This window comes from Homalodisca vitripennis, chromosome 3 (genome assembly GCF_021130785.1).
Source record: "Homalodisca vitripennis isolate AUS2020 chromosome 3, UT_GWSS_2.1, whole genome shotgun sequence".
NCBI classification, from domain to species: domain Eukaryota; kingdom Metazoa; phylum Arthropoda; class Insecta; order Hemiptera; family Cicadellidae; genus Homalodisca; species Homalodisca vitripennis.
This window is the reverse complement of record NC_060209.1, coordinates 195,124,001-195,138,291: the sequence shown is the minus strand read 5'-3', so window position 1 is coordinate 195,138,291 and position 14,291 is coordinate 195,124,001. Positions and strand designations below refer to the sequence as shown.

Here is a 14,291-nt window from a genome sequence, read left to right as displayed (position 1 = left end):
GAAAAAGTACATAAATGAAGACTCAGTGTTCAACAATTTTTAGTTTGTGAAGTACTAGCGAATATCTAGAAATAAAAAAGAAGAAAATGTCACTGATGGTGATCAAAATTTTGTAATAACACATAAGGGGTTCATGGGTGGTGTGTTTTGTACCATAAATCTACTGACAAATTAATATAAAATATGGAAGTGAAAGAATCAATTATAGCAAATTACTATGATGCAATAAGGTTACAGGCTATTGGTAAAGGTAACATCGAAAAAGAAGAAAATTAATTTATCTTATATAATTGTGATGTTGCTTTGGGCAATTAGATTGTGACAGTGGTAGCAAAAAGAACAAAAACAAAAAACAAATTAGTATGAATGGCCATTACCATTCTCATCAGGGTTGTAAAACGTCAAGGAGACGCCTTTAAAACAGTCACACGTTAAGATCAGATAACAAGAGCAATTCAATTAGAACAAGCTTCAACACCTTGCCACAATTGACCATAACATCACTATTCACAGTCTGCGGATGGGCAGTAAACCCGTCTGCGAAGACGCCTATTACAGCAGGCCCAGCGAATAATTTAATCAGGCGTGTCAAACGAAGGGACCGGTCCTTAGAGTAATAAAGTGAAAGGTTTATTGTCACCTGTACTGGAGGAAGTCCTAAGGGCGGAATTATTCCGTCTCCCAGAGGTCCCAGGAGCCTGCAACTTCCTGCTGCTTTCTTGCTACTCTTTTGCTTTCAAAATGTGCCTTTGCACATCCAGTAATAAAAATTCTTTGTTTGAAGTTCTGTTTTTGTCGATGGGAGGATTGTGAAGGAAACAGGATTGTTCCGGAAATTTGCCATTGTTCAGTGATACAAGAAATCAGTAACACTACGTTTCGAGATATGCAATCTTATCTCTTTCTTCAATCTGGCCAGTTGTATGTGGTTAGTCGGCGAATGCAGACCTATTGTTATCTAATTCTGTAGTTCAGTTTTAATAATTAGTGTTGTGTTTTGTTTTTTATTAAGTCCATGTTTTAGAGTTAGTGAAGTTAACACACAGCGCTCTGGTATGATTAGTTTGTTTTAATCTAGTTTGTAATTATGTGTTGGGTTAGTTGTTTACCTGAGGAAGAGATCAGATTGCAGATCTCGAAACTTAGTGTTACTGATTTTTTGTATCACTGAACAATGGCAAATTTCCGGAAAATCCTGTTTCCTTCAAAATATTAATAGTACTTCAAACAGCTTGTAATTTCCAGTATTGTGCAAAATGTTTCGTGTAATGATTAAGTTTGGCTCTAGGAATGTGCTGTTAAAATTAGAAGCTAAATTTTGACGTATCTTTTTAACTCAGTGTTTTTCGGATAGCGTTCATAAGTATTATTCAATTATTCATAACTAAAGAATCAGAGTAGTTTTCATAGCGACTATTTATCAAAAGCGCTTGATTTATAGTAGAGTTACATAATATACACCTATTTCCATTTATTCACTTTAAAAGTTTTCAGAAAAATCAAAATGACTAACCTCTCCAACAATTTGCTGAACTGGAAATCCACGCAAGATTAAAAGAGCATTTTCTTTGTAATTCTCTATTGTTAGATAACTTTTACGGTAAATAGATGATGCCTTAACCGGCGAAAGCGCTTTTGTAATAAATAAAATGTGGAAGAATAAAGACTGTCTTTTTATATTAAAACCTGGTGACTTCCATCAAGTATACAAAGCAGAAAAAGAGATAGTAGATTCAAAGAATGCTCGAGGAAAGCAGAGAAGCCAATCTGGAATCCTGTAACAATCTGCATACTTTTATAAGATCCAGACACGCTCTTTCTGTTAAAGATGACAATTTCTACTATTATTACTATTATTGCGTTTCCAAATTAAGAAAGTGAGCTAAAATACTGGAATTGGAGAACTCTTAAACATTTCCTCGTACAAAAAATCCCTTGGGGTTGGGGTGGGGGAGAATTCAGTAAACCCTTGTAGTACCAGAGTAGGTCAAACAGACTGGGCACGCAGAGCGCGGCATCTGTTGGGTTTGTTGAACAGTTAGACCCACCCGGTGTGCGCGTGCCCTCTCGATCTCGGCTCAACCTCAAATTGGAAATGATCACACCACGGACTGTTCCACTTTTACTTTCCTCCTCAAGACAAACATGGACTTCTCCTTTCGTTTATCGCGGTTGCAGGTTCTGTACTTCTGGTTCTAGATCCTTGGGGCTGCGTCGTTACGTTTATACGATATTGGTTGGAACAGTACATTTTATCGTAATCCGAAGATGGATATTGTTGAATACCCGAATCCTCCTGATAGCTCAACTCTTTCTGATATTGTTCACAATATCTTGCGTTTTGAAGGTGATATAGTTTTATGTTTTAGTAGTAACTCCTTGTTGTAGCACCTTCTTCGCTTCGTACCAAGAGATTATTTACCCTACGTATTAAAGGATTGTTGGCATTGGTTGGCCTTTTGATATTTTTTATTCCTAGTTATTATCCCACGGATGTGATTAGCCTCCATATTAATAATTATGCAGACACGTTTGCTAATGGAGATTTTAATTTGTTTGAACAGCACACTACGTGACATTTCCTTATTTACTTCATCCCTCTCTGGTGGTTCCTCTCTTTTATAAAATAATATTTTATTATAACACTTTTTTATAAAAAATATTTTTCTAGCAAATTATCCCCACAGGTTGGCATCAATCAGCCTGTGGGGATAATTTCCTTAAAAGATATTTTTAATGTATTTTAATTACTCTGTATGTACATTTTGGAAATAAATTCAATCAATCATATTTAGCCGCTACTGCAATCCGGGTGTAAATCTAGAATATCTTTAGTTTAAATGTGCCAATGTAGTTTTTGTCCGTATTGACTTTTTTTAATTTTCTACTAAATTATAAGTGTTTTAACAGTTTTAATTGAGAAATGAAGAAGTATGCCTTAGGGAAGAATAACGAAAAATATAGGGCATGTATGTATTAGGACAAATGGAACGTTTTTTTTTGTTTTTTCATAGAAATCGTGATGAATGCGATAGGTCGATAGTTGGTCAGAACGGTGCGCAATGTGTTGTGGAGCCAGGATGTCCTCAGATATCCAGGATGTGAGCTGACGGAGTGTGAGTAGACAATATTGTCCCGGGAGGGGAGCCCTTTAAATCTGGCCAGGTGTTGGATGAAATCAAGGCAAGCTGCTCGCGGCCCTACGCACACACCTGCCTCCGCCGCGCCGCCGTATCACGGGCTGGCCTGGTCCTGTCGTGTTTTAGCTTTTTATTTGGTACTGAGTAATGTTATGTAAAATACCCACATTGGTGTGTGTTTTCTATTCAAAAATGTCACTGAGACATAAAAAAAGAATGTTTATATTCATTTTTCATATAGTATATTTTTATTTTTATTTCACAAGATTGTTTGACGATTTTAGGAGGAACTTATAATTTACGATGAAGAAAAATAGTTGTTATAAAAAGTATACATAGCTGTTCTGTTATGTTACAGAGACAAAAATTAAACACGAAAGAAGAATTACTTATTTATCTAAATTATAACAAAAACCTTCACAACATAATAAATAGCAATCTAAAAAATAAGACAAATCCTATCTTTGAAAAAATATTAAACACAGAATACTAATCACAATATTACAACTGTGTCATATAAATTTAACATCTGTTTAAATGGTCCACAGGTGTATATTTAGTTGTTTGTTTATTATTTAGTTAGAGGTTAATGTTCACACTGAAGATTGCTTATACCGAAAACACGTGTCTGAAATAAAATAATAAAAAAAAGGTTTTAGTTCACGTTTCATTATTCTAATAATTATACAATTTGTTTTATTTGAATTGTAATGAAACTACAAAAAAAACTATCTAAAAATAAATGGGTAAATTTAAAAATATTTGTATGCCGGCAAATTTTGGGAATTAATATTTATTGATAGAAAATACGTAGTAATTTTTAAAAAAAAAATTAATACTGTGTTATATTTGTTTTATGAACTAGGTACAGTTTATTTAAAATAAATAAACACTAATTTAGAAAGAAAACCACGACAAATCGTTATGGTAACGGACTAATCGGATAGGAAAAGCAATTTAAGTATGACAATTTACTGCGTAAAACAAAATGAAAGCGAGAGCGTATAAAGCATGTAATACAGTAACGAGAGTGTGGAGCGGTGACGAAATACAGAGGCAGTGGCTAGTGTAGTGACGTCAACCAGGTGTACTGTAGTTGTCAGCTGCTCTATGGTAATGCATGGGGGCAACATCTGCAGCACAGCGTACAGGCACCGCTCATGTTCTAACCTTGAATACTCCATTATCGCCCCACACTACCACTACTACCACTACCACTACCACTCAGTACACGTGCCGGGTCAACACTCTGGTCTGTTATATCTTGTGTAACACCCCACGAGCATTTGAGCATTGCGATTTGTGGAAAATAATCTATTATGGTGTTTTGTAAAAACCCTGTTTCGGGGAAGAACGATTTTAGAAGGTATGGGGTGGTTTGGGCACAAGGGGGGAAAGGAACGCAGGTTGCCAAAGAAGATAATTTAATGAAGAAAAATTCCAAAGGGAATATTAATTGAAGATCGGTTGCAGGATGACGTGGAAAGAATGCTGAATGGGAAATTATTAGAGAAACCAACATTTTGTGGGTGTGAGATTTTGTCAATCATACCATTAAAATAGAACTGCAAAGTCCCGTACTTTCTTTTGTCCCACCAAAGTAATTATAAATTTGTCTCTTGAGATCGGTTATACTAAATATGAAATCAATTGTGGACAATTTCAATGATCTTGAATGGCTTAAGTACTTACGTAATAAAACAACAGTAGATGTACCTAGTAATTGTCTATATTGTACTGTGATATTCTCGACTTTCTTCTTCAGCAGTATTTTACCCTTATTCACTTGGAATATTCAACATGTAGAACTGCTGAAAGATCGTTATTGCCCCATTAGTGATAGTCTATTTATTCCATGCCTCCATCAATGTGTGAACTGCGGCTATATAAGTTGAGTGGATTGATAGCCTACATCGAAAGGCACAAACAAACCTGCCAATCTGCTTGAAAAGACGCTGACTTGCTTTAAAGCCGTTCTTATTAAAAAACCGAATAGCTGTTAACCGTTATTCGGTTATTTGCTATTGAGATAGTGGATTCGATTGGTTGGAATTGTGGAATGTTTACTACACTGAAAGTATCGAGAGTTAGAAACTAACTGTGTTCTGTGATTGAAATGCGCGGCCAAGACCCTCAGGAGCAGATTAGCCCGTGAGAACCGGTTATCAGGCGGTCCGGTGTGCGGTGATAAGGAGCGATAAGACCACGTGGTGCCGTTATTCGGTTATCTGCTATTGAGATAGTGGATTCGATTGGTTGGAATTGTGGAATGTTTACTACACTGAAAGTATCGAGAGTTAGAAACTAACTGTGTTCTGTGATTGAAATGCGCGGCCAAGACCCTCAGGAGCAGATTAGCCCGTCAGAACCGGTTATCAGGCGGTCCGGTGTGCGGTGATAAGGAGCGATAAGACCACGTGGTGCCGTTATTCGGTTATCTGCTATTGAGATAGTGGGTTCGATAGGTTGGAATTGTGGAATGTTTACTACACTGAAAGTATCGAGAGTTAGAAACTAACTGTGTTCTGTGATTGAAATGCGCGGCCAAGACCCTCAGGAGCAGATTAGCCCGTGAGAACCGGTTATCAGGCGGTCCGGTGTGCGGTGATAAGGAGCGATAAGACCACGTGGTGCCGTTATTCGGTTATCTGCTATTGAGATAGTGGGTTCGATTGGTTGGAATTGTGGAATGTTTACTACACTGAAAGTATCGAGAGTTAGAAACTAACTGTTTTCTGTGATTGAAATGCGCGGCCAAGACCCTCAGGAGCAGATTAGCCCGTGAGAACCGGTTATCAGGCGGTCCGGTGTGCGGTGATAAGGAGCGATAAGACCACGTGGTGCCGTTATTCGGTTATCTGCTATTGAGATAGTGGATTCGATTGGTTGGAATTGTGGAATGTTTACTACACTGAAAGTATCGAGAGTTAGAAACTAACTGTTTTCTGTGATTGAAATGCGCGGCCAAGACCCTCAGGAGCAGATTAGCCCGTGAGAACCGGTTATCAGGCGGTCCGGTGTGCGGTGATAAGGAGCGATAAGACCACGTGGTGCGGCCTGGCGGCGGCCATTTTTAAATGCCCGAGACGCACCGGCAGGTGTGTACTACGTCTCCGTTACGGCGAGTGGAGGTCATCTCAGGATCAATGGCTCGCTCACATCTGCCTCCAACTCACAATAGCGACCCGCTTTTTGTAAAAACGCACGTTTTTTGTATCGGAACTGTCCAAAACTGGATAATACAGTGGGTTCGAAAAGGTTTGAAACTGGTCTGAAATATACGTGCACTTTGATTCTTTTTGTAAAATTTTAGAATCCCACGTCACGTTCTTAGTTATATCTACGCTTCTTTTTGAAAAATTTCGACAGAAATGGGGCATGTGAATGAAAATGGGATGGTTACAAGCAGTCTTTAATGGATCTATAAAGTATATTTTTATTTTAAAATAGAATTTAACATTTTTTCCACAATGTTGAATGTAGTTGTTTTTGTAAGTAATACATTTACTGTAAAATAGCTCACAACTATTAATAGTGATATATTCATTATTCAAATTATCAGCTGAGTCTGGTGGGTCAGAATAAACAATGAAGGCTTAATGCTAGAAGGGGTGCAGCTAGTCGAAGACACTATATTTTGACTACAATTTTACGATTTTGGGCCCAACTAATACAATTAATTACCCTGGAGTTTATATTAGTCATCAGTGAGCGATATTTTGAGCAATTGCTTTCATGGCCTTTTACTGATCAGTGACTCCTTTACATTCATATTATGGGGTCCAAGGGGCATATTGAAACACTCATATTATGGGTTCTAAGGTGCTTATTGGACCACTCATATTATGGGATCCAAGATGCATATTGAAACACTCATATTATGGAGTCCAAGGTCATACTGAAACACTTATATTTTGGGGTTTAAGGTGCTTATTGGACCACTCATATTATGGGACCCAAGATGCATATTGAAACACTCATTTTATGGGGTCCAAGGTCATACTGAAACACTCATATTATGGGTTCTAAGGTGCTTATTGGACCACTCATATTATGGAATCCAAGATGCATATTGAAACACTCATATTATGGGGTCCAAGGTCATACTGAAACACTCATATTATGGGGTCTAAGGTGCTTATTGGACCACTCATATTATGGGATCCAAGGTGCATATTGAAACACTCATATTATGGAGTCCAAGGTCATATTGAAACACTCATATTATAGGGTCCAAGGTGCATATTGAAACACTCATATTATGGAGTCCAAGGTCATATTGAAACACTCATATTATAGGGTCCAAGGTGCATATTGAAACACTCATATTATGGAGTCCAAGGTCATACTGAAACACTTATATTATGGGGTATAAGGTGCTTATTGGACCACTTATATTATGGGATCCAAGATCCACATTGAAACACTCATATTATGGAGTCCAAGGTGCATACTGAAACAACTTAATAACAATGGTGATCCTTGAAGAAAAGGAAAGTTACACTGTATAAGGATAGGGGCAGGTTTATTCTGAACTGAGGACACCTGCAGATCCACTACTCCTTCACCAGTCCCGCACAAAAGACGAAGGATCGCATAGATTCGGTCAAATCCAGTGACAACTAAAGAAAATGGTTTCTTTAAAACTGGCCGCTCAGGCGTCTTTGCGTAATGCTCCTTTCTCGGAACTCGACCCTCCCACCCACAACAATGCCCTTTAAAGTTTAAAGGGCCCTGACAGGCGCTGGGCAGGTAGTCGGTCCAAGGGCCGCATTTTTTACTCCAGACTTCGAGGCGGCGAAGGGTTCATAACCGCTACAGGGCGGAGACTTCGCCGGAAAAGGAACTGAAGGAGAGGAAATATCGGGTTATACTAATATTGTGGAGTGCGGTGTGTAGCTATTGTACTGAACGTTTTTGTGGTGGTAGGTGTGTCATTCCATGGTCTGGTACAACAAAGACGTTTGGATCGGTGTACACAGCAATTTTGTTGCAAACCTGAAATGATCTCAACCCTTCAGAAAATAACACTGAACCATTTCGTGCTCAGAAATAAATGGTTCGTAAGGCGAGAGGAATGTGTTCGTTCCCTTATTCCATCTGCACGAGAATACGATTAATTCCCTTGTGATGTGAACATTATTCATTGTACAAGTTTTACAGAATTTTTAAAATGATAAACCATACTAATTTGCGAAATGCTGCTAATTTTCATAGTTTGTGTTTTTTCCATTCAGTTAATAAATGTATTGTTTCTGCTCAGTATATTGTCAGTTTAAACACTCAATATTTATAGGAAAACAAGTCTGCACAATATAACGTTATTTATTTGTTTAACTGAACGCCTTCAATTAAACTGCAGACTAGGTCCGCAACGCACACCAGTTGTCATATTGCCTAGAGTTACAATGAAGGCGCTGAAGACTGCATTCCCCGATTAGTCACCACGACACTAGATCAATTAACACAGACAGACGTATTCTTCTTCGTTAATGGTCTTATTTATAGAGTTCATAGACTCGCCCAAGAAAATGATACTAATGGGCCATTCCTCACTTCGTATGAGGCAATTAAAAATCCAGCCTGGGTGACTGCTGTACAGTGTGTAGATAGATGGTAGACTAGCCCATTACTTGTAACCCTATATTTACGTGGATTTAATGGTATCAAAAAGAAATAATGGTACCTGAAAAATAAATTTTGAAATTTAACTGCATCAGAAAGGTGATTCGTTATATCCTACCAATACTTAAAATACTACCAATAAAAACACAGATCTTGTTCGATTGGGTTTTAAATAAGAACATAGCTAAGTCACTATCTGGTGTACTGTATTTGTTAAATTCAGTGTAATGTATAACGTATTCTATTGTATTCTCTATTGTAATCGTTGTTTTTAAGATGTTTATCGATTGTAATTTAAGACAAGTGGTGCAATTAATTTTGTAATCAGGCCCAAATAAAAACTGCTGAAGATAAAAATGATAAGATTTTAGAATATTTACATGAGTTGGCGTTTTTTCATATATTTATGACCCAATGTAATTATTTTTGTATGGAATATAATTTAAGAAATGAAACGTTTTTAAATATTGTTTCCTAACAAAATTACTTTTTATAAGTATATACGCTGTTTTACAAAATAACCTAAATTTCCTTCTTAAAATCTTGTAATTTACTTGGAGTAATAAAAGAACTTATCTACTTTTTTCCGTATTCAGGAAAGTTATCTTAGGGAGCTTCAAATTTAACGCAAAAAATTTTCCAAACGCAGATCCTATTGTATCACTTTTAAATGAGTTTCCATCGGCAACATTTCAAGGGAAAATTACGAAATGTTATTGAACTGACACATTCCTTTCATTTCGTCATTTGAAAACTAAAGTCGATATTAGTACAGGCACGGCGTGGAAGGGTGTGTTGGTGGGGGGAGGGGGTGGCAGATGTAGGTTATGTGCTGGATTGTCTACTGTACACAGCTGCAGGCTACCCTACATCGCACTATAGTGGAACACCCTGTAGGGTACACACCTGGGCACCGCGGAGATGAGGGGTTGGTGGGGGGGGGGGGGGCACGCACCACTCCACTACTCGCTCGTCAAATATTGATTGCTCTCATTAATTAATATTTCATAGCGGGACCGCGTCTTCCTTAGCGAGGGGGGGGGGGGAGGGTCAGCCAGCCTCCGCATTCTGTTGTAGCATTGGTTACGGGTTGAAGCATTGCGACTTTTGTGAAAGGTGTCAGTCATATTGTTGTACCGCCAGGTGAATCGTAATTTTGCGATAGAATTAAACTACATTACTTCCATGCTGATCTCTTTACGACACCAATGCTTATATATACAGGTTTAAAAAAAGTCCTGCACGGCCTTGATAATTCCCGAATGATTACACGTGAAGCAATAAAACTTGGTACATCATTACTGAACCTGTAAATCCCCTTTTTGAAGTAACTACCATATTTTTGTCATTTTAGAGGGATGGCCCGCAAGGAGTCGGAAGGAAATCTTAAATAAGACCATAGGTCGAGTAGTACATCAAATTAAAGGTCTTTATTGGTAGAGTACAATGCCGTAAATTCGACCTCAAAGGGTTCACTCTTTAGAAAGCTATGCTGGTTTAAAGTTTGAAACATTTACAATGTAGGTCCTGTTCTATATTCTAGTTGAGTATTAGTTGTAGTATTGCATGGGTAAGGTCTGTCCCAGTGTCCTCTGACCAGTTTCTGGTGTTCCAGAGCCTGCACTGTTCCGGAAGTCCCCGGCCCTGATAGCCTCGGGGTGTCTGGTAGCTGCTGCCCGCGGCCTCAAGGTTGGTGCGGCCTCGGCGGCCTCGGTCTGCGGCCTCACACGGTGTCGGGTCGAGGACGTGGAGACTGCTGTTGTCTTCATCGAGTCCCTCGTCGAGGCCCAGGTCCCCACCACCCCCCGCCCCCCGCCGGCCCCCACCGCCCCCGCCAAGCACGCACCCGCCCCCGAGGACGACCCCCGACACCCTGAGACCCCAACCGATGTCCAGGAGATATTCTTCTGAAGAAGAGAGCAGGAGGGCTTACCACACGATGGGGACTGTACACCACATCCAGACTAGCAGACTTCCATGTCCTCTGTACTTTACCGTTTACACACTACACATTGTCATTCTCTGCTGTATTTTTAATTTTAAATCACTGTATGGTTCTTATCTTTGTGTTGATGTTAAGTATTTTTATTGTCTGGTTAAGTTGCTTCATGTATGCTAAATTGTGTTTTTATTAGTAATAACCTTTTTTCTAGTACGCCATTTTATGCATAAACAGTGAACTAAAATAATCATCTTCACTGTCAAACTAAAACATTTTTTGTACGGTTTTATATTTGTTTTGAAATGTGCTATGACATGCCATCAAATCAGATGTATCAGTATTTATAAAACATTTTAATAACATTAAATTTAATTTATTTTATACATGAAATAATAACATTTGTTGTGAATAGATGAGCAATGGAAAAAATAAACTGTATGCTTTGTTTTTTTAACTAATTTAATACGCAATAAAAAATGTGTTATTCCCTGTATTTTCTGATATTGGGTGTTTTTGTCAATAAACAAAGATTTGTGCCATTTTGACCTTGTTCTTCAGTTTGTGGTTGTGTAATTTCAATTCAGTGGCAACCGATAAAACCATTGGTTGCCAATAGATTAGAAACCAATTAATGATATATTATATATTTATTGTCTTAAAATGATAAACAGCAGCATAACTAGCTCTAATATATTAATTAGTACTACATACTGTAATTTTGTTGATTTTATATATATTTAAATTAAAAGTTATTTTAAATCATTGTTCTTGTCTATGGCATAAATAATATTTACATAACAGATTTTGTACCTCAAACATTTTTGCTTATTAATCATAGTAAATAACAAAATTTAAAACTTTAATTTTCATTTGAAGCAGTAATCCAATACCAAAGTTATATTTTATCGATTCTTGTTATCATTTAAAATTCATTGCTCAATGGTGTGTTCAAATAATAAGTAATTCTGCGTTGTGTGTGCTAGAATGGGTTTTAATATTTTAAAGATAGTTTTATAAACAACTTTAAAGTATATTCGATTGTGTGCCTTTTGAAATTGAAGTGCCTGTATTTCTTACGAGTGTTATTTATCAATGAGATATTGTTGAAACATATTACTTTGTTCCCTAGTTAAAAAAGTAACTTAATCGTAGAATAAAAAATGTTAGCATTTTGCGAATAAAAAATGTTAGCATTTTACGTGCCTTATATGGTTTTGTTCTGAGCCTATCTCATGTTGTTGAATGTCGCCTTAAATGCATAAAAGCATATGCAAGTCCGCCATGTTGTTATTTGTTAAAATAAATTTTGCATTAAAAATACAGCATTTTGTAGTATTAAAATTTAAATAGTTTTTTTTTATATTTACAGTAGTTTTATGTTTACAGTAATATACCTCTGGACGTTATGTCCATTTTTATTTAAACATTTTTTTCATTTTTATGAAAACTTTTTCTTATCTCTTAACATCAGTAGTCCTAACATTAAAGCCCTCCCTGCTCGCATGTATATAGTTTTATTTATGTTAATTGACAGTTGATTGTTATATTTAAACCAAATGAAAAACCAAATAATTTGGTTAGTTAGTTGTATTTTTAAGTTTATTTCATAAGATGTATTTTTGTTATTGTTGATCTCAGTGAAGTATTGATATAATATTTTATGGTTTTTACTCTCTTATATTTTTATATACAAAATAAGCAATTTTTACACAAGTTTTAAGAGTGACTGTTTTTAACAGAATTTGTTTTCGACGATTTACCGTTTCATCAAGTATTTTGCTTTTTTAAATAATTTTGCCTGACACTTGGAGTTTGCTGAATTGAAATGAGATTTTTTGATCTTGGAATGTTGTATGTATTTTAATAACTTGTTAATTGTTAACTTCGAATCAGTTAATATAGTGTGCAAGGAATTCTCAAATTTTTAAAAGCGAAGAAAATATTTTCATTTGATTATAAAACAAGACCAATTTTAGACTAGTTGATCTCAGTAAAGACTTTGACTTTAGCTTTTAAACTTTGCAGACGTAGATTGTAGACATTTCACTGCTTTAGTTAGGCTGAGCGAGTGATTCCGTGGCTAATGAGGCACAGTGATATTACAAACATGTGACATTTGATACCTGTTACTTTCGGCACTTGTAAAAGTTGATACCTGTGACATTTGATACCTGTTACTTTCAGTATTTGAAAAAGTTGATACCTGTTACTTTCGATACTTGTAAAAGTCGATACCTGTGACATTTGATACCTGTTACTTTCGGTACTTATGAAAGTTGATACCTGTTACATTTGATACCTGTTACTTTCGGAACTTGTAAAAGTTGATACCTGTGACATTTGATACCTGTTACTTTCGGTATTTGAAAAAGTTGATACCTGTTACTTTCGGAACTTGTAAAAGTCGATACCTGTTACTTTCGGTATTTATGAAAGTTGATACCTGTTGCTTTCGGAACTTGTAAAAGTTGATACCTGTGACATTTGATACCTGTTACTTTCGATACTTGTAAAAGTCGATACCTGTGACATTTGATACCTGTTACTTTCGGTACTTATGAAAGTTGATACCTGTTACTTACTGAAATTTTAAAAGTTGATACCTGTGACATTTGATACCTGTTACTTTCGGTACTTGTGAAAGTTGACACCTGTTACTTTCAGGAACTTGTAAAAGTTTTGATACCTGTGACATCATGTACCTCAGCCACGTGTCTCTAGTGTTTTGTAAACATTTATACCTCATTATAAATTCAGTTTATTTAGTTGTGATAGCTTTTTAGTTTTCCTGTAGGTGTTCTAGTCGATGGAGATTTGTGGTCAGTGGTCCAAGCACCATTGCATTTATTTAAATGAAGCCATAGAAACAGTTCACTGTATATAAGTGTATTTATGTAAATGTATTACTTTTTAACTACTTTTTTACTTTATTAAAAGCATATTTGGAAAATCCATTATTTGTTTTTTCTTGACTTGTTACTACCCTGATATTCACATTTATTAAAACGAACAAGAAAGTTTGGTGATAAAATAAAGTGAAGATATATGATAATGAGCTCACCCTGAACTTTTCATAAATAAGTAATGACAGTTTAAAGTTGAGCAATGCTCTTATGAGGAGGATTTACAGCCAAACAAAACTTGAGTATTTCTGGTTCCTCTCATCCTAGTTTTTACATATTGGAGATTTTGGTGTTGTCCACAAATCAATATTCTTGCTAAAGAAGACATAAAGGTAGATAATTTGGTCCAGTATTTGAGATAATTCCCTCTAAGATAATTTCCTTTAAGATATCTATATAAAGGTGATCTAGATAAAGTAGGTAGTTTACAATAAAATAAACTTTACCTCTAATAAAGAGGATGGACTTATAATGTTACCTTAATTTTTTTTACTTAGTTTCATGATTGTTATTTTATTGTGCCAATACAGTATTTTACTTCAAATACGTCTTAAACGCATAAAGTATACGAATTCAAATAATTACAAGTATTCTTGTTTTCCACATTTTTAAAAACACATCACAAAATGTGGAATGTTGCAATTTAAAAAGTGAGTTGCTCAGAGCTTTCCCTCAGGAAAT

General features: G+C 36.3%; 1 protein-coding gene and 1 long non-coding RNA gene across 2 annotated transcripts in view; one reads left to right on the top strand and one right to left on the bottom strand.

The window, feature by feature from the left end:
• The window catches only part of LOC124357973 (G1/S-specific cyclin-D2-like), a 67,007-nt gene extending 55,536 nt beyond the window's left edge, over positions 1-11,471 (top strand). Inside the window, exon 4 of the mRNA XM_046810145.1 lies at positions 10,381-11,471. Coding sequence (XP_046666101.1) covers positions 10,381-10,676 — 296 coding nt within the window. The 3' untranslated portion in view covers positions 10,677-11,471. The remainder of the gene's footprint in view (positions 1-10,380) is intronic.
• A 1,097-nt stretch (positions 11,472-12,568) lies between these two features.
• On the bottom strand, positions 12,569-13,359 carry LOC124357974. Its single transcript, XR_006922013.1, has 3 exons — positions 13,199-13,359; positions 12,911-13,086; positions 12,569-12,878 (listed from the first exon to the last, which is right to left on the bottom strand). It is a non-coding gene; the product is annotated as an uncharacterized LOC124357974 (long non-coding RNA).
• Between the last annotated feature and the right edge of the window lie 932 nt (positions 13,360-14,291).